Source organism: Oryzias latipes, chromosome 9, assembly GCF_053564925.1.
Source record: "Oryzias latipes strain Hd-rR chromosome 9, Olatipes_Hd-rR_3.1".
NCBI classification, from domain to species: domain Eukaryota; kingdom Metazoa; phylum Chordata; class Actinopteri; order Beloniformes; family Adrianichthyidae; genus Oryzias; species Oryzias latipes.
The window spans coordinates 31,551,326-31,572,207 of NC_136245.1; the positions used below are offsets into that span (position 1 = coordinate 31,551,326).

At 37.9% G+C, this 20,882-nt stretch overlaps 1 protein-coding gene across 3 annotated transcripts; it reads right to left on the reverse strand.

Annotated features, from left to right (window-relative positions):
• Positions 1–8,189: 8,189 nt before the first annotated feature.
• On the reverse strand, positions 8,190–20,852 carry erap1b (endoplasmic reticulum aminopeptidase 1b). 3 transcript variants are annotated; one of them, XM_023958242.2, is made up of 19 exons: positions 20,752–20,852; positions 17,610–18,126; positions 17,357–17,495; positions 17,008–17,142; positions 16,775–16,895; positions 16,453–16,607; positions 16,266–16,379; positions 16,048–16,179; positions 15,834–15,965; positions 14,380–14,463; positions 14,030–14,187; positions 13,344–13,423; positions 13,079–13,262; positions 12,832–12,988; positions 11,251–11,435; positions 11,021–11,182; positions 10,808–10,948; positions 9,379–9,460; positions 8,190–9,271 (listed from the first exon to the last, which is right to left on the reverse strand). In XM_023958242.2, exons 2-19 carry the CDS (start codon positions 18,092–18,094, stop codon positions 9,101–9,103), a joined length of 2,817 nt encoding a protein of 938 aa, XP_023814010.1. In that variant the 5' UTR covers positions 18,095–18,126; positions 20,752–20,852; the 3' UTR covers positions 8,190–9,100. The 3 variants fall into 3 exon arrangements, with proteins under 3 accessions (XP_023814010.1, XP_023814008.1, XP_023814009.1); XM_023958240.2 differs by lacking the exon at positions 20,752–20,852 and adding an exon at positions 18,400–18,533; XM_023958241.2 differs by lacking the exon at positions 20,752–20,852 and adding an exon at positions 18,216–18,345.
• Between the last annotated feature and the right edge of the window lie 30 nt (positions 20,853–20,882).

Below are 20,882 nucleotides of genomic sequence, written 5' to 3' on the forward strand. Positions count from 1 at the left end.
TTTTTTTATTGAACAATTGCAACTTACAAAATAAGAAAATACAACAATTATGCACATATAATGTACAATAGAATTCTGAATACAGAACAAACATGTTGCATTCTTTAAAAAATACTAATTATTAATAATAAACACAAAAGGGAATAAAAAATAAAAAGAAACAAAAAAATAAAGAGAAAAGAGAAAATGCGAGAGTAAATCTATGTCAGCAGTCCAAAAGATTTACAGATGCTAATTGTTTTTTGAGCTTTTGTATTTTTTGAAGCAGAAATTAAGTTTAAATAATGCTGCAGTTCCAGTTTGAACACAAAGAAATCCGGTTTTTTATTGGAAAATTTTCTTTTGTGTATATGAAATTTAGCGATAAATAATACCATGTTTACACAAAAGAAAGCATCACGGTCTTTGACATCAAAGCTATGAAAACCAAAAAGTATGTTTTTATAATAAAGTTGTATGTCAGCAAAAATAGAATCGGTGATAAATTTGTGAATGTTTTTCCAAAATCTGTATGTAAATTCACAAGACCAGAATAAATGAGAGCAGGTTTCAGGTTGTTTCTGGCAGAAAGTACAACTGGTGTTTATGTCAGCCTTAAATTTAGTTAAATAATGCTTTGCTGGATAAAATCTGTGTAGGAGTTTAAAAGAGATTTCTTTGACTTTATTTGTTAAGAAGTATTTTTGTGGTAAAGACCAGACTTTTTTCCAATCAATGTTAGAAGTGAAATTAGCCCAATAAAAGATAGCTGATGGAACAGAAACTAAATTATCTTGAAACAAAGCTCTGATTTTTGAGTTCAACTGTTTAGCGGAAGTGAAGCAGAAATTACCCAGAGGAGATTTGAGCACATCAGGAGGATGAAGAGTCAGAGGAGGAGCGCTGTAGAAACCCCTGAATAACATGCAAATCCCAGATGGGACGGCATCAAACACTACTGCAAATTCTTTGGGAGTTATTGGTACTTTATACTGCTTTGTGAAATCTGAGTAGTTATATAATAATCCAGGTTCTTTGAATAATTGTTTGAGGAAAATTATACCATTATTAAACCAATTATTTAAAAACAGAGTTTTCCTTTTATAGACAATATTACAGTTATTCCAGATAATACAACTCTGTGGAGAAAAGTTGTGTTTGTAAATCAGAGCCCAGGCTAAGAGAACCTGTTGATGAAAATTTGACAGTTTCAAAGGGATTTTTGGAATACTATAGTTACAGCACAGCAGGAAGTTAAGGCCTCCTACCTTTGAAAATACAAAATGTGGAATAAAGTTCCAGATAGATGTGGGGTTATTAAGATATTTCTTAATCCAGATTACCTTGAGTGTATTGTTAAGGGCAGTAAAATCAATACAATTTAAACCGCCTTTATCAGAGGTATTTAAAATAACAGATTTTCTGATATAGTGAGTTTTATTTCTCCATAGAAAGTTATATAATATTCTATTAATTGTATTGCAGACTGTGTTATTAACCTGTAGAGATTGAGCTGCATACGTCAAACGAGAGATTCCTTCTGCTTTCGTAAGCAGAACTCTGCCCTTCAAAGACAAATCTCTTTGCAGCCATTGGTTTAGGTTTTTTTTGGTTTTATCTATTATTGGAGAGAAATTTATAGAACATCTGGATTGCATATCTTTAGTGATTTGAATACCAAGGTACGTAACAGATGTTTTTACAGGAATACCTTGGATAGATGTAAGCAAACAGTTTTTAACAGGCAGAATTTCACATTTATTTAAATTAAGGGTAAGTCCTGAAGCTTTAGAAAAGGACTGGATGATATTAATCGCCACAGCTACTTGTGAAGCGTCTCGGAGAAAGAGAGCAGTGTCATCTGCTAGTTGACTTATGAATATTTCCCTCTCAGCCACAATTAAACCTTTTAATGGGCTGAGTTTGATATGTAGGTTAAGGAGTTGAACAGAAAGAAGAAACAGATAGACTGACAAGGGGCATCCCTGCCTTACCCCACGTTTCAAGAAGAATCTAGGAGAAGTTCCGCTGGCGAGTTTTATAGAACTATTACTATTGACATATAAAGTTTGAACAGCATTGCAGAAGAATTGACCAAAACCAAATTTATTTAAAGCAGCAATAATAAAATTGTGTTCTAAAGAATCAAAGGCCTTATAAAAGTCTAGAAAAAGAATGAGACTGTCATCCTGCACGAGTTCTGAGTAATCTAGTATGTCTAAAATTAATCTAATATTGTTTGAGATATGACGATTCTGCATAAATCCAGACTGATTTTCATCAATAATTGTATCTAAGACTGGCTTTATTCTATTTGCAAGAATCAAAGCCAATATCTTATAATCACAATTCAATAAGGTGATTGGTCGCCAGTTATCTAAGGAAAGAGGGTCCTTTCTCGGTTTAGGGATCAAGGTAATCAGTCCCTGAGATAACGTGGGAGGGAGTGCACCCTTGTTAATGCTTTCTTCAAAAACTTTTAATAAAAATGGGGCTAAATTGTCAGAAAACTGTTTATAGAACTCGGCAGTAAGGCCGTCTGTTCCAGGAGATTTATTTATTTTCAGATATTTTATAGCATCTGTAACCTCATTCAAAGAGATGACATCATCACAACAGACTCTGTCCGCTTCACTCACTGGAGTAATATTATTGACAGTGTTAAGAAAGGTAAGGGCAGATGTTGAACAATAGTTGGAAGAATAGAGTTTACTATAAAAATCAGAACAATATTTTGCTATGGTACTTCTATCATCAGAAATGACCCCATTAATATTTAATTGTGAAATAGAATTACTATTGGACTGGTGTTTCTCTAGCCTGAAAAAATAGGCAGAGTTCTGCTCTCCTTCTTCAATCCACCTTCTCCTAGATCGGATAAACGCTCCTTCTGCTTTGCGCTTATAAATGTCATCTAACTTGTGTTGTAAGTCTATTAAAGCTGTTTTATCCGTTTCATCTAGGACATCTGTTGGCTTAGATATAAGAAGAGCAATCTTCTGTATTACATCTGTCTCAACAGCTCTTCTTTTTTTTGTTAAGTCAGAGCTATATTTTCTAAAAAATTTACCAAGTTCGTATTTCAAAAGTTCCCAATTATTACAGAATGAGTGTTCAGCTAGTGCTTTGTTCCAATAAAGTTTTATTAAGCGATGAGTTTCAGAAATCACCTCCAGATGCTCAAGAATGGTACTGTTTAACTTCCAATATGAAGCTTTGGTGCCAGAGGAGCTCGACAAAGGGACGGTTAGATGAATTGTTTTATGGTCTGAAAGCGGTGTGGCATGAATATCTGTTTTAACATTTTTTAAGTCTTTAGAAGTAAGCCAGAAATCAATGCGTGAGTGTCTGGTCTGTGATTTGTTACACCATGTATAAGCTCTTTGGTTTGGATGCGAGTCTCTCCAAGAATCAATTAAATCTAAATTTTGTGCAAACAACTTTATAGGAGAGTTAGAGTCTGGACTCCTGGGAGGCCATCTATCCATAGAATTATCAAAAACTGTGTTAAAATCCCCTCCAAATATTATAAAAGACTTTGGGTATTTAGACAGCCAGTGCAATAAACGTGTTTCTAGTCTATTGAAGAGAAGATTATTTTCTGTTTGAGAGTTGAACCCGTACACGTTGACTAGAATAAAGACGGAATGGGCTACTTCAAGTATCATAAAAATGTAATGACCATCTTTATCGCTGTCAGATAGCAAAACTTTTCCATTGAATCTGTTTTTGAGAATGCAGACACCAGCAGCTCGCTCTGTACCATGTGACATCCACACATCATTTCCCCACTGTGACCTCCAGAAGGATTTGTCTTGTTCAGTTGAGTGGGACTCTTGGATAAAACAAAAATCTGAATTAAACTGCTTACAAAATAAAAAAATGGCTTTACGTTTAACATTGTTTCTTAAACCTCTCGCATTTAAAGAAATAATGGATAAAGACATGAAGTTGAAATAGAAAAAAAGAACAAAAACAAAAGATATTTAGACCAAAGAAGAAGAAAAAAGAAGTTGAGTTAAGGATTTTTGGTCGCTTAGGAACAGAAAGAGGATAAGAACCTGCAAACCATTACAAAAAAAGCTGTGAACTAAGACCCTAACAATAATTATTTCCTTATGAAATAACACCAAAGTGATGGGCGTTATTAGTCCCATCTTACTCATAAGAGTAAATGTTTTAAGAAAAAAATAAATAAAAATAAAACCCACAATGTTGCTACTTGATTCACATTTAAGTATAATGTAATACTTAAAATAACATTATAATGTTATATCAAAAACAAAATTAAAGCAAGATAAAAATTAAAATAAAAAGTAGCAGCTTGAATGCAATAGCTTATGAGCTCAAATAAAATCAAATTATAAGCAACAGTATCATTTTTGACAAATGTGGAAAATAGCAAAAAACGTTCAGATCCAGCTTTCACATCTGCAGCCTTCGTTAAGGCGGCAGGATTTCTTTACCATTCACAAAGGCACGTCCTCCAACAAAGAACGCCAGCTTGTTCTCCCTCCTGGCTTTCTCCACGGCCGGCCACAGTTGGTTTCTCCGTTCGCGGTCCTCAGCAGACAGATCCTCCGACATCCTCAGGTTGTGTTCTTTCAGGAAGCCAGATTTCTTTGCAGCGCGCCAGACAGCATCGCGGTGAATCCTCGCAGTAAACTGGATGATGATCCCTCTCGGTTGGTTGTTGTTCGGTCTCTTCGGGCCGAGTCTGTGCACCGTATCCACAACATCGGGGAGTTTGTCTTTCGCCTCCGGTAGAACAGACTGGCAGATCTGGATCACTTCTTGCCGCACGTTCTGATTTTCTTTCTCAGCCAAACCGCGAAGTTTCAGATTCCAGCGGCGGGAGTAGCTTTCCAGCTGGGAGATCCTTTTTTCCTGTGTTTCCACGATTGTTTTATATTTCTCCAGTTGTGCCTCAGCGTGGATCACTCTGTTCTTCATGTCACTAATTTCAGTACAAACGACATCAACGGAGCCTTTTACAGCTGAGATTTGCATGGAGTTCTCCTGCACAGCTTTTTTCATCTCAGAGATCTCTCTGGAGTTGCCGCTAATTAACTTTTCCAGAGTGTCTGACCTCGAGTTTATCAATTGTGTAAGTGACGAGAGTTGAGAAAGAACAGCCTCTGTCTCCGTTTCTGTGACTTTTCTCAGCTTACCAGCTGGGGAAGCAGTGGGTGTGCAGGGAAGAGCAGGGAAGTCTTCTTCTTCCATTAGGAATGGTTCCGAAACTGCCTCCATGTAGTCATGCATTGAGTCAATTAATTTGACTTTAGCATCAGTAGTCTTACTCGACGCAGACGGCTTTGCAGGTTGGCTAACGTTAGCAGGTTTGCTAACAGAGCCAACACTCGCTAGCGATTTCTTGAGTTCCGTCTTTCTCTTCTCGGCCTTGCTCATATTGCTTTGAGAACTATGCAAAAAGTATAAAGAAATTGTAAAGAGGTAAAAAAAAAATCAAGAAAAGGTCTTTGCTCACCGTGTATTATTACAAAAAACAGTTAGGTTTGCAGAGCTCAGCCAAACACGACTGTTCAGAGCGCCATCTTGGTCACCCCCCCGCTCATTTCTTCATTCTCACCAAAGGTGGAGTCAAGTTTTTTTCTCTTCGTCATGTTTCAAAGTGTTAAATCTTTATTTAAACAGCAGTTTATGCAGTCTAAATGTTTACATTGTTTTTCACCTCTTCAAAAACTGTGTATCAAACAACACATTTTTAAATAAAATGAACATGAAGACAACTGTCACACTAACAAATATGTACACTAACTAATGTGAAGAAAAATTCCAGCTTTTTATCTTGTTTATAATCACTTCTACACATTTAAAGAGTTTTTGGGGGATTTGTGTTTCATGAATTCTTGTGACTCAGAAAAAAAGTTATATTTTATGTCTTCATAAGTGGTTTGATTTTAAAATATTTGTTTTTTAATATGTAAATTTACCAACATCTGTAAATCATTGAAAGCTTAATCTGATAAAGTATCAACAGTTTTTTAAAAATAGTTTGATCTAGTATAAAAGGGACTGGAAATTTAGATGAAAGTCAGAAATAAAAATCTTTGAAGAGGCTTTTAGTCATAAATACATTTTCAACAAACAAACTCTCAATTTTGTAATACCTTTTTTTACAAAAAGTACAACAGTTTTCTTTAAAACATAATTCCTAATAATCCTTTAAAATCTTGTAATTTTAAGTTTTCATGTTTTGCTTTTAGAACAACAGGAAATCTGATTTCCTGTTGTTCTCTCCTTTACTCTTTGTTCTAATATTTTATGATTGCATTTCCATTTGAGAATATAGGAAGCAGCTCTTTGAGCAACAGAAAACATGTGAAGGTGTTTGTCCATTAATCTCTGAGGAGAGAAGCTGTAGATGAACATTATTTTGGAGTAGATTGTATGAGTGGCTATTTGTATTAGTGGCTGGAAATATTGCAGCATTAAATTCTTTCATATTATTTAACTCAAACCTATTTTCACAGTTATAATGACAGAAAACCCACTATTCAGTAATCTTCTGTGTTTACAGGGAGATGTTGGTGTTTCCATGGTAACTGAGGCTTACTTGATTTTACGTTATTTTTTTAAATACGTTTTTTATGAACAAAAACTTAAAGTAATTTTTAAAAAGCAAGTCATTTTTAAATGTTCTAGGATGACAGCCTAAACCAGATGTAAGTTGGATTTATGTCATAGACCTACAGGATACTTAAGTTTTGACTACTATGTGTCCTTTGAACCAGTTGGAGTTAAACACTGTATAAATTATTTAAAAAAAAATATTCTCAAAGCTAAATTTAGATTGAAGAAGGGGGGGGTAAGTACAAGGAATGTGCAGACAAACAATCATACAGCAACAGAGACGGGCGGGATAATACATGGTATTATGCATAGGTGACATTCCAATATGTGAAATGTATTCTATATATTAACATGTACTTTTTGACTTTCAGTACGCTCTGTACATTGTCATGGGGGCCAAATGTGATTTCAGTGAAATGTGTGTAAATTGTGATCAGTTTGTGCCGAGTGAATTCAAGGCACTTTTGGGTTGTGGTACAAACTGACCTTTTGTATATTTTTTTTTGTATATTTGTATATTTATTTATTTAAAGGAAAACATGCAGCAAATAAGATGTTGGAGTCTTCTTTCTGATAACCAGCTTTCCAATGCCAGTGAAACTGGAAATATGAAACAAACACCAATAAACAGTTAAAAGATATTGCAAATATACCGGTATATCTATATAAATTGTAGGAAAGAAATCGTCCGTTTTTCAGTTCTTTCCATCCATGCGTGTTCGATAGTCGAGAGTGGTAAAACAAACAAGGATTCAACCGGTTTAAAAATACACGGAGTTTATTTCCCTGACAATAGTTCTAAAGCACAGATTAAAACATTAATGCAGATATATCTGGATTCTCAAGTAAAGATCTACTGACGCACAAGTTTGAAGTTACATGCGAAGTACTCGTAGATTTTCCATAGAACAATGGAAAACTTTAAAACCAGTCTTTTTAAGATGTGTTTGAATCTCCGTCTTCCGGAAAGATAATGGTCGCTGGATCTCCGCCCCTGGTCGCTCTGATTCGTCAGTTGATAGCCCGCCTGCTTCCTCTGGCCAATAGCTGACGATTGCAAGCTTCGGATCCGCTCCACCTCCCGGGGGCCCGTTTGACCGGCGCACACGGTCCGATGATCAAAAGAGTCCCCATCTGGTCAGAGTAAATCATTCCTGGACAACTCAAGGTTCCTTTTACCGGTGTCCAGAGCAAAGGTCATCTCCAACCTCCACATGAGAACACGAATCTTCACACTTTCAGGGGAAGAATCTTCAACCCAGATGGTACGGATATCGCCCATGGCATATTTATTGCACCTATGAAAAACACCTAAGTTTGCCCAAAGAACATCCTGCTTCTTCACAGGATGCTGCAACCATAAAGCAAAAAGGAATGTCACACGACCATAAATCTGGATAGTTCAAAATAAGTTCACTTCACACTAAGGATAAAGCTGTAACATAATAAAGAATAAGATATTAAAACATACATTTTCTACAATATATATAGATCTGCAAATATATAAAAATGTTATTCACACTTTCAGATAAGATGGAGCAAATACATTTAAAAATTTCATTTAGTGAATTTAAAAAGAGAAACGTTGATTTAATAAAAAATAATACACACAGTTTTGAATCAATCAAGTCTTTATTACTTTTAGGTTTGTTGATTATGGCCTACAGGTAACAAAAAACCCAAAATTAGAAAACTAAAAACTGAAAACACACAGAAAAATAAATCCTAAAAAAAACCTGTCATAGTTTTATGTTTTTCCTTAATCCAATATAAAACAATGTTTTATTTTTATAATTTAAAGAAAATGTTTATCTTTGATGTCTTTTTTTAACTCATGAGGGAACTTAGGACATTTTTGATAAAGCTTTATGACTATAAATAATACATTTTTACATCATTTTCTGCGATGATAAACTATTTTTACTTCAACTTAAGGTAGTATCTCATTTAAAATCAAACTAAAACGTAATTATAATATTTTCAATCAAGTTTGAAACTTTATCTTTGATAAACTGATCACAAACATGATCTGATACTGAATATTTCAGAAATATCAATTATCTGCTTTGAATAAAGTCTTTTTTTTTATTTACAATTTTTGTAGCATTAAAAAAATAGTGCAATAAAAACAAAAATCACAGAAATTCAGACGTCAGTGCTGTTGAACATAGCCCCCCACAGCAAAACCTACCGTTAACACAAACCCACAGAAACACATCAGGATCAATCTTAGAAAAAGTGTCCAGGTCCCAAATTTGTGCCTAAAATACATCACAAAAAATTAAAATCTTTAATCCAATTAAGCTACAATCGTATGCACTTAAAATGTATTTAAATTATGCAATAATTCCTTTTTAAATTTGTCAAAACCCCTAAACCTTTCCATTGGCATAAATTAATTTTCATACTTTAGTTCCCGTTCAAAAAAAATACATCAGGTAAAACCTTTTTCATCAAGTAAAAATATAGAAATTCTATCATCGACCTGCTTCTGTTTTGGCTTCTGTGACCCCTTAACCCCCCCTCATAACTCCTGATGGTGGTTTCTGCTGCCATGTTTGTTCAGCCAGGCCTGCAGCAGAGGAAGGTTCCTGTCCATCCAGCGGATGTTGTCCTCGATGGTCTCGTAGCTCTGCTGGATGCACCTCATCTGAGAACCCGCCTCTTCTGTCAGGGAGTCGAAGAAGCTTCGTATCTGAACGCAAGAGCACAGCAATAAACAAAAAACACACCAACACAGACACACAAAAGTATTAGATCTGCCAGGTCCTCTAGCAAAAGTGGCCTGAAATGATCTCTGACCTCGTGAAGCATCTCTCTGGTGGAGTACTGGTTGGTTACTCCGGCTACCAAGTGGGATATAGTGCTGGATCCCAGGTCAAACCTGCAGTTAAACACAGAATAATGTTAATGCATTGAATTTAACTCCAAACTTGACCTCCTCTTTGGAGAAAACAGCAGCACTGAGTTGGTTTTTAGGTTTAGCCCATCCGTTGATTATCCTGTTCCATTCTGGCTAGGAATAATTGCTGGAGCCCATTCTAGTTTTCTAATTTAGAGGCACTAATCAGAGATACGTGCACTAGAAGAAGATGCAAACTTCACACAGAAAGGGTCCAGGCGGGATTCTAACCGAGGTGTCCTGCTACCAGAAAATCAGGCAAACCATAAACAACTTTTCCTCTTTTAATTCTACTCATGAAAGCCATTTTGCTACTAATCCAGCACATGACATTCAGTTTGGGAACAAAGTTTTGGCCTCTGATAGAAAATTATCAGAAAGATCTTAATTTTTTCTGATTTCTTTTATGTTTTAGCAACACATTTTTTAATTATTACTAAATTATTTACAGAGGAGTAAAGGTTTTTTTTTATAGAACTTGATTAAATAAATGCAATGATATGTTTTCCTTCATCAGACAAAAATAACCTTTTTTATTGTTATCCTTATTTTATCTGACTAAAGAAAATAATGTAAATATGTTCAGAAGACCAAAATATGTTGATGTTTATACAAAATCTACAAAAAGTACTACTGGATGATTCAGAATTGTAAAGTAACTGTTGGTAATGTGTCATGTGCTCAGAATAAAGTTTATTTTGTATCATTTGGTTTTAAAGCATTGATGTGGATTAGGGATGGGTATCGTTGGGATTTTATCCGATACTGAACTGGTACTTTGAAAAACAGAGCCGGTGCCTAAACGGTACTCGAATCGGTTCCCCAAAAAATGGAAAAACACATCACCAACTTTTTCCAAAAACATTTAAGTGTGACAAAGCAGCGACACAGGCGCACAGGAGAGCGTTTGAAAGTGTCTCAGATGCTCGATTTCCTTCTTTCTGACAGTCATCTGTTTCCAGAGAGCACGGATTTTACCGCTCATCACCATGACAACGATCTTTTTTCTGAGAATTCTTCAAAGTGCTCTTGTTCAGCAGGACGCTGAATTAGAAAGTTTTGATGTAAGATGTGTGCTCTGCCTTCAGCATTTTGACTGAAGCTCCGCCCACCCTCACGGCCTCACCCATCCTTATATGAGCCCGCCCACAATAACTGGAAAGGTAAAATGATTGGCTAGAATTGTGCCGCATAACGAAGCACATCAATGAAGCATCGAGATGCCCGTTTATATACAGTAATGTTATATTATTGTATTTGCCATAACTCTGCTCCGTTTTGGGACCATCCCTGCTGTTTGAAATGTTCATGTGTGATGAGTTCACTGACTTCTGAATCAGCGTGTGCCAGTGGGTTCTGAGGAAGTCCCACGCCAGTTTAAAGCCATGAGGATTCCTGGCGACAGAGATGATCACATCTGGGAGGTCCTGGGTCTTCATCACCTCCCCGTTGAGGCTCTGCTCCATCATCCTACAGAGGAGGAGAGGTTTAGCTTCAGTCCAGTAACCTTGAAATCCGATGTACTCATTTGCTGAGACTCACCACTGAAGCTTGTCCGTCATCGTTGTTACCGCCATGGCCCACTTCAAGCGGCTCTTCACCGACATCTGCAGAGACGTGCGGTACTTCTCATACAGGAAGTCCCACCCCTCCCGTGTGCGAGCTCCAACCATAAACACGGCCATGGTGATGTCCACAGGGAGGCTAAAGCGACAAGAGTGTCAGTTCGGACTAAAGACGGAACGGTTTTACACAGTGCTGTGACCTCTGACCTCATGGTGCCATCAGAATCCCTCCACTGGTTAAAAAGCCGCGTGGCTTTGGTCACACAGGGACTGTAATTCCTGACGCAGGCGAACAGCAGCAGGTAACTCCTCAACACTCGCTGGGACACCGAGCCAGAGTCGTTCCACTCCTGCTGATCGATCAGCCCCCGAAACAGATCCACGATGAAGCTCTGAAGGAGACGAGCGGACGCAGGTTTACCCCTCAATGTGGGATCCACTGATCTGCACTAGCAGGGACGTCAATCAGTGAAGTTCAACCTTTTTCAATTGTAAGCATGAGAAAGACACAACTTTACGATCTGTTAACTAATGATAGATTATTTTTTTTAAATAATTATTTCCTTGTTTAAATTGTTAACTTAATTTATGAAATTTCCTTTCTTTTTTTAAATTTGCACATGTAAAGAAAAAGACATTGAAGCAGCAACATATGAAAAAATGATTACAAAATGATCTATAGAAAAGAACAGATAGAAAAACTGATGGTAAATTTAGATCAGTGTTTTTCAACCTTTTTTGAGCCACGGCACACTTTAACCTTGACTAAAATCCCGCGGCACACCAGCATCCAAAAAAAAAAAAAAAAAGGAGAAACTCATAGTCTGTATGGATCTACAGTCCCTCTGCTATCTCACGTGCATTTTTGTGATAATTGTGGCAGAAAAAGCTGAAAGTTGCAGCTGTTTTTTCTAAAAGACACAATAAAAGTTAAGTTAAATATTCAAAAACTGTTTGATGTGTGTTCATTGTGGTTTCAAGACGTTTAACACGAAGACTCAGTGTGCGCTAAGATGCGGTCACTTTAACCCAATGCATCATGGGAGATGTTTATGGGAGATGAAAATGTTTCTTTGCTTCATTGTTTTGTTCACTTTCTCCACGGTCTGACACCGGATTCTGCGGAAAGCTACACCGCTAAAGACAAGCTTGTTGGAACTGAGAGACTTTATGAGCTAAATCGGAACAAGGAAGTAAAGACTTTAACCACTTCTGATTGGTCAGACTGACGATGTGTGATTAAGCTTTCAAGAATGATTGGTGGAGACAGTTAAAGGGGCGGGACTTTTCCAAAAACAGCTGACGCAACGGCTAAATCGCTGTACCGTCATTCTTAACAAAATGTCTTTGATAGAATCAAATAAACACAAAGAAAAAAATATTTTACGATCTTTTATATTCCTAACTACTCAGTGTTTTATCAGGGCCTGTTTGGATGAACACAGAGCTGATATCCTGGAGATGGAAAATGTTTTTAGATCAGTTAATGAGGGCAATTTCCCACAGCACACCTGACCATCGAAAAACACTGATTTAGAGGAAGAAAAACTACCATAAATACTACAAAAAAACTTTTTTTGCTGTCTATAATTTTCACAGTTTATAATTACTTGTTCATATTATGATGATAAATAACTCACATTGCAAAATTTGAACACAAATTCCTGAAGATTGTAAATCCTAGAGTGAACATTGATATTTTTATCTATTTCCTTCTGCTCTTCAATTCTTCTCAAACCTTTAAAGTACAGAGTTTTGTTTATGCTCCCGTTGTGACACGCCACAAACCTTCATCTGGTTCTCCAGCTCAGGCATGTCTCGCTTCTCCATCAGTTTGTAGAGAGGTACAAGTTCCCCAAAGCCCTGCCAGACCGCCATGATCTCCGTCTCTCTGGACAGGTAAAGGGACAGCTCCAGGGCCGTGTCCAGCCTCACCTTCTCTACACTGCACATAACAAGTGACCAGACTCAGTGATGAACTGTGACTCCGCCCAGAGGAGATGAAACAGGAAGTGTGTTCCTGCAGGAGACGGACCTGACCAGCTGGAAGACGTTGTGGATCAGGCTGGCCCGGTCGTTGCCACTCAGGGCTGTGTGGTTGTGATGCAGCAGGGAGATGATGGAGTTCCAGCCCCCACCGCCATAGTGGACCATGTAGTAGCCGCTCATGTTGACGTTGAACTTCACCCAGTCCACCTCCTCTGGCAGGTACAGGACGTCTGAAAGGGAGGAGACATAGGGTGAGGGGGGGAGCTCACATATCTAGTCGTGTTTGGGAGGAAGAGTCTGCAAACATTCACCAGATTTTGTTTTCAGAAGGAAACGGTGGACGGAGCGGGAGGCGCTGGTCATGTACGTCAACGGGATCTGCCACAAGAACCTGCCGACACACAGATTGATCAAACCCTTACAAGGAAATAAAATAGTTTTTACTCTGTCTCTATTGGTTTATACAAACACAAAAGAAATCCGATTTTTTTAAGATATTCTCGTATCCAATATGAAGCTTCTTGGCTTGACCATAGTCTCCGGAGACGGTGAGGCGCTAATATAAATAAATACTCCTTGGCCAACAAAGTCCTTTCCTTTATTAAAAACAAAAAAACAAAACTTATTCTATGGCCTCATAATTCATTCCAGGTCAATGCCATAAATGAAGCAGAGGAAACATCCTGCAGGTGAACAGATGCACTATGTGACACCGCCAAAACAATGGTTGAGAAATCCTACTGCGGTACTTTGGAATGTGGACAAATTTACATGAAATTGAAAAGAAATCTGATCGTTTACAGCCTCACAGTGTTTCAGTCCATTTACTGATGTTTTTCTGAACGTCTCTTCCAATCTTGTTCAAATGGACACATGCAGGAAAAATATCAGCTATGTGGGCTAGAATGTTTCTACTTTTATGGCTGCTGTTGTTCTGCCTTTAGTAAATGAATAAAGGAAAAGGGATTTATCTAGGAATGACTTATGGGTTAATTACCCTTCAGTGAGGGAGGGGTTGTCCGTCCTAAGGAAGCGCTCCTGACTCAGCCTGACCTCCCGCCCTTTGACCTCCACGGTGACCAGCGGGAAGCCCTCCTGCAGCGTCCAGGTGTCCATGATGGCCCTGACATCCAGCTCATCACCCGAGTACCACTTCTGCCGATCAGTCCACATCCCTCAAGCTCAAAATCATCAAACGCGCTGAGAAACTTCACATTGTAACTTTAAATCAGATTTAAAGAATACGGTGAAGGCTAAAAAATAGTTAACATTGATAATCAGCAAAGCCACATGAGGTCAGAGTGTTTTTTTCCACCTGATATTCTTTTTAAAAGCAGGAAAACTCACAGAGGCTCCAGACTCGTCTTTGCGTTTGGAGCAAAACTCTTTGTGCTTCATTCGGCCTTCGTCCAAATCATCTGAGCTGCAGATCTGAAGGCAAAAAGCACAGGATGGGAGTAAAAAAGTAGATTAAACAAACTGAGAACATGCAGCAAAGTCTTAAACAGCAGAACAAAGATTGTACAGTGTTTAACAACCAGTATGCCATGAGAAAGCATCAGATGCACCATGGGAAATGATTCAATGTTCCTAATTAGTCTAGAAAACATTTACCACTGCCAGGTTATCAGCTCTGTCTTCATCTAAACATCGTACTCAGTATTTAAAATATTAAATATCATAACAGATTTTTGTTTAGATAAAAATGCATATGATTAAAACTAGAGATTTTTTTATTTCTTCATTTTTAGATAGCCTTGTGAATGTTATCAGTGAAGAAGTGCACCCATGCTCAAAAAAGATTTTTTTTAAAACTACATTACTACAACCAAGAACAGCACTAACCTGCAGGCCAGTTATTTAATTCACAAACAAACATAAAAAAAGGATCAGAATAAAGTTTTTACATTTTCTATCATTTAATCACTGACTAAGGACATATCCTTTAAAAGTTTGATAGAAAACCAAAAGGGTTTTATCAACAAAATAAATTTGAAAAATTATAGTAAAGTCTACAGATGGAAAATAACAGAAAAATTTATATTTTTTATTTATTGTATCTTTGAACTATTAAAATTTCTTATTCCTAATTACTAAGCAACCTGCAGTCATCTGCTGGAAAAAGCATAAACATTTTTTTAATACAGTATAAAAGCAGAGGAAAAACACTGAACAGAGCTGTTACTACATGGTTATGAATGATCTGCTGCTTTACATCCATGTAGTTTTCAACCAAAGACCCACTCTGATGAAAATGGTGTGTTTGGTGTTTTTAACGTGTTCTTGTTGCTTTTTGTGTGACGGCGGAGGACATATATCAGAAAATTATGGTTTAAAACTCACTTTCTGACTATTTCTTTATTCAAATTGTGTTTGAAAAAGATTATATTTGACAGAAAAAAACGTTGGGCGGGCATTTCCATTCTCATACATCTACTAGTAGATGACTAGATTCATGTACGCCTTGTTTGTATCTGGATTAAACATTGCTTGCAATTTTTATTTCACCAGTTATGTTAGGATGGTGATGTGAGAGACTGTAAGCTAGTGGGAGAGCAGGTAGAGAACTCTTAGCAATGAGAAGGGGTTCAATTTCTAATGAACTACTGTCGATCTGCAGAAAGTATTTCTAAAAAAAAAAGTAAAGGTTTATTGATTTTAGCTGAAAACAGCATATTCGTGATTGAAAGACCAATGGGAATCCTTTAAAAACAGATTAAAAGATAATCGGAAGAGAAATAACAACCCATTTGATCTGAACCACATTTGAGACACTAAATAAAGTTTTCCATGTCACTCACGTCAGTCAGGCTCTCCCAGAGGTGGCTGTTGACAGTGTTCTGATAGCTGAAGCGCTTCAGGTATCGGATGATGCCGATCTCAAAGGCCTCAGGAGTGAGAAAGTCACGCAGCATGTTCAGAATGCAGGCTCCCTAAAAGACGACACGCTAAAACCATTTAATTCACTGAGGCCTTCAGAGCGTCCAATCCAAGTTCTGGCAGAGTCAGCCTGACCTTGTCATAGGACACATCGTCGAACATCTCCTGGATCTGTGTGGGGTTTTCCACGGGGGTGGAGACTGGGTGGGAGGAGCTGAGCGAGTCCACCTCCATAGCTTCGAAACATTTTCCCAAGAAGAAGTCATCCTGAGGGGAAGACAGAATAAATCATTTATCAGAAATGAGCTCTAAATCACAGAAGGTTTTCAATGAAATGGGTATCACGCTCTCACCACTTGCAGTTCTGGGTAGGTGATGTCCAGGGAGACAAACTCCATAAACTTGGCAAAGCCCTCGTTGAGCCACAGGTCATTCCACCACTCCATCGTCACCAGGTTTCCAAACCACTAGAACCACAATGCATATTAACCACCAGTACTCAAAAACTGCAGGCAAAACCATCACGGAAAGATCACCCACCTGGTGAGCCAGCTCATGAGCGATCACCTTGGTGATGCCCAGTTTGTCGGAGGCGGAGGACCTGTCCGGATCGAAGAGGAGGCCGGTCTCTCGATAGGTGGTCAGCCCCCAGTTCTCCATGGCTCCAGACTGGAAGTCAGGGATGGCGGCCAAGTCTGCGGGCCCGAGAACATAAACACAACTTTGTAACGACCAAAGAGTGAGATCATTGTCACAAGAGTACATGTGATGCTTGAAACAATCTCTCTTATTCATCCATTTGATCTGTCTTCCTCCCGTAAATCTAAACCTCCCTCATCTACAACTGAAACTTCCCACTGACCCTGTTTGGGAAGTGGGTAAGGAATGTCGAAGTAGTCATCATAGAAGTCCAGCAGCTTAACAGCAGCATCCAGTGCAAAGGCTGTCTGGTTGATCTTCTCTGGAACAGCGTAGATGGAAATCTGAAGGGCATCATGGCCAGTGATTAGTTTTACAAAACGATAAACAGTTGTGTGTCTGGAACATCCCAGTGGAAGAAAAAGAGCGACGACCCGGCTGGGGTCTTCTCCTCACCTTCACTCCGTGCTGGGTGGTCCTGCTCACCGACTGGAAGTCAGACACGATGTAGGCCACCAGGTAGGTGCTCATCCTCACCGTCGTGTCAAAGTGATCCTCCAGTAGATCGCCTGGTAACTCCACTGTCCTCACCTGAGAAGGGTGTGTTAAAAAATGAAGCACAAAAGGAGCAGAAATGCAAATCCTTAAGATTATCTGATGAGAAAAAGTCCAGCAACTGAGCCAAAAAAGAAGGGAAATGTTTTTAAGAAATGACTAGCATATAGTGACTACGTAATGACAGATTCGCTCAATCCCCTTCACGACATTGGTGTTAAAGCCATCAGGAAAAGACGTGTTGGCGTACCTTGGGCATGTTGGAAATGGCAATGTGGCGTGGCTCTCTAATAATCCGGATGGTGAAGTTGGCTTTGAAGGCGGGCTCATCAAAACAGGGAAAGGCCCCACGAGCAAAGGTCGCCTCAAACTGTGTTGATGCCATGACCCTGGGAGAAGTAAAGCATAAAATACTCTAGTTTTCTTTTTTCTTTCTCACAATAACTCCAGTTTTTGCTCTAAATGACACTATTTTGGGCCAAATCTGGATTTTGTGGACCTACCGGACCTCCCCGGTGCTGGTGCGGTAGCTGCTCTTGTAGAACCCATGGTAGCTGTCAGACAGGTTTGCAGCAAACTCCAGCTGGACCTCATACTTCCTGCCTTTGGTCAGCACCACGTCAGACATCAAGGCGAGCTGATGAAAGCGAGGATACTCCAGAACCTGGAGGACCCTCGTGCCCGCTGGCGCGAGCAACAGCGCGCTTGATATGTACATTTTCTTTGCATGGAGAACCACAACGCTGGTGTCTTCGTGCACGTCCAGGTCTATGCGAACGACGCCGGTGAAGTCCAGGGTGGTGAGGTTGGGGTGGAGGCTCAGGTCATAGTGGAGTGGGGAGATGGTTTTGGGGAGTCTCATGCGGTCCCAGGGAAACAGCTGGCCATTTGTGGCTACTGGGATCTCCTTGGGTTGGTCTGGACTTGGTATTTGAGCTCCATGAGATGAAGGGAGCAGAGCAAAGAGTAGGAGCAGGAGAGGAAACATGGTGGCAAAGAAGGCAGCTTGGAATTATCCACCTGCAACAAGGTATATTTCAGGTAAGTCCGTTTATTTTTTAACACTTAGAGGTTTCACTTTAATGCAGCTAAATTATTTTCTTACATACAATAAATGGTCATTCAGCTAATTCAGGGGACAAAAGGCTGGGAGAATTGTACTTTCGATTTCGCGCTTCTTTCACTTCTTCCATCACAACAATGTATTTATGCAGACAACGCCTTTATATTTTATTATCTTATACTCCTCAATTCAGTCACATACATCAGTTTATATCAAAATATTCACAGTACCGTGTCGTTTTCTGTGCGCAGCTTCAACATTTAAAAACAAAAACAAAAGTGAAAGAAACTGAGGAGGCGAACTGCATCCTGGGAGAAAAAATGGGACCAATCCGCAGCTGCGAAACCGGCACGAGCTTAAATCTCTACGAACATCACTAACAACAAAACAATTGTTGACAGTTAATAAGTAACTCAAACTATACATATCAAGAGTTGACTAAGAAAACGGTATAAAAATGTGAAAACATTAAGAAAAATGTTTTTCCTGTCATAATGTAGTTATCATACCTGAACACCAGAGGGCGGGGTTGTCCTGAAAATACAACATTTATGGTTGACCACACTGGTGTACAACAAAACCACAATATTAATTAATCTTTTTCTTTTTTAATACCAATCTATGTTGGATCTTCCTAGCATGCTTAGAAGTCCGACTTTAATTCCGACAAAGTCCGACAAAAACGCAGCTTTACTCAGATTTTCTGAGGTTCTAAATGAAGATCAGCCCATGAAACTGATTTATTATATGATATATTGTGTAAAAAATGAACGACTCAAGTAAACATGCTAAACCATAATGAGTTGGAGCTTTAGGCAGGCTAATTCCATGAAAAATAGTCACTCTCAACACGCCTTGTCAAACATGAATGCGCTCTCACATTGAAATATTCTTTAAGTTTCATATTTAAAAATGCTAGGTAGAGTAAGAAAACACATTTAAACAAGTTCAGGTTTGAAAAAGCAGAGTATGAAAAGATTATTTTCATGTTTTTAAAATCTCTAAAGGTTGAATTTACTATTATAATTTTCTCTTTAGTAGGAATCTCAAACCATATAAGCAAAGTTCCTACAAATACAGTTGGACTATTTTTACTCACATTGTAATATTTACAAAGCATGTTGATTAGAACATGACTAGATATATAAAATTTTTTATTATTTAGATCCTAAAGAAAAATAAAACATTTTGATAACAGTTGTTTTTTAACATAATAGTGTTGTGTACATAAGCTAAAAATAATCTTGGTTTATTTGTTAATTTAATTATTTTTGCTTTAATCTACAAAAAATGATCTAAAAAAAGGTTAAAGGCTATTTGCAATTAAAACAGGATAAACATTCAAAGAATGTACAACACACATTTAGAAAAGCTCAATCTTCATTCAGATTGTAAAAACAATTTTCAGCCAATAAAACACAATTCCACCTCAAATGGATAAAAGACAATTTTTCAAAAGAGGAGAGTTGAGCCAAAGGAAATCCTGGGCTTTGCGTTACAAGGCAATCTTTGTTGTGGTCTTTCAAATGAAATTTTCACAGATGTATCAAGAATGAACCACATTAAAAGCATTAAAGAAGTATGAATAAACCACATAAAGAACACGTAAATCAACGTGGAACCGTGTGTAATTATTGCACTTTTTATGTACAATTCAATAGTGATTTATGTGTCAGTTACGTAATTTTAACGTGTTATATGTGCTGTATACGCGACAAGAGAAAGACACAAATTTGTGCATTAATCTCTCAGTAATCTGGCTAAATTGCATAAGATTTACGTAAAAATTGCATATAAACTACGTAAAATACGCGTAAACTGTGTAATTCTTAACCGACCAAATATTCTGAACAGCTCAAAACCGAATTCACTTAAAGACCCGTCAGCCAATCCATCGACGGACATCTGGACACATCAACGAGTGATGAACACAAAACTTATGAAATATCACGCATGTATGTCATACATGGAAAATGTGCAAAATGTATGTAGTGGCTGCCTAAAGGATGACTCTCGGTACTCTATTTTTAGTTGAAAGGTCAAGTAGCAAATTCTCAGAGCAACATTGTCAGGATTTTGACTATTTTTAACAAAGATGGAGTTGTCGGCAGGGGTTGTTTACACGGAAAACAACTGTCACTCAATCAGGCAGAACAGATACATCATATATCTTGTATTAGCTCTTTGCATGTCAGACAGAACTGAGATAGGTTATTATATTGGATTGATAACAGAATATGTGAGCAAATGAGAGCTGCATAAACTCTATCAGACATCCTTGTGTTTTATTGCCCTATTTTAATTTTCTTCTACTTTTAATGTCATCTCTAAATTGTGTTAGGCCATGCTAAAAAAAGCAAAACAAATTATGAAATTGAGAAAAAACTATGAAAAGGAAACCATATTACTTGGGTCAGCTTTTGAGAAAAAACGTATTTGCGTTGTGAGTATATTTGCTTTTCCTGCTGTCTTTTTGTGTGTTCAAAAACTAGTTTCTACCATCAGTAACCTCAGTGAATATTTTCTACTAAACCTCATTTTAAAAAACGAACTTTCACAAAAGGATAAAAAAGAAAACTCACTTTGGAAACTGCAAAGAAATGAAATGTTGAAGAAAATTCTGTCATTCTGTCCCTCTATTACACACACCAAAAACACACACAAACACTAAGGGATAAAGTCCATCCCACCTGCAAAAATTAATGAGTAATCT

Excerpts from the sequence above, each read along its gene's own strand:
- erap1b (XM_023958242.2), bottom strand. The coding sequence starts at position 18,094 with ATGTTTCCTCTCCTGCTCCTACTCTTTGCTCTGCTCCCTTCATCTCAT. Across the intron at positions 17,143-17,356 it reads CCATTTCCAACATGCCCAAG|GTGAGGACAGTGGAGTTACC; the intron begins GTACGCCAACAC and ends CACCCTTCTCAG. Across the intron at positions 11,436-12,831 it reads AGCTGGAGAACCAGATGAAG|AGCTTCATCGTGGATCTGTT; the intron begins GTTTGTGGCGTG and ends CGTCTCCTTCAG.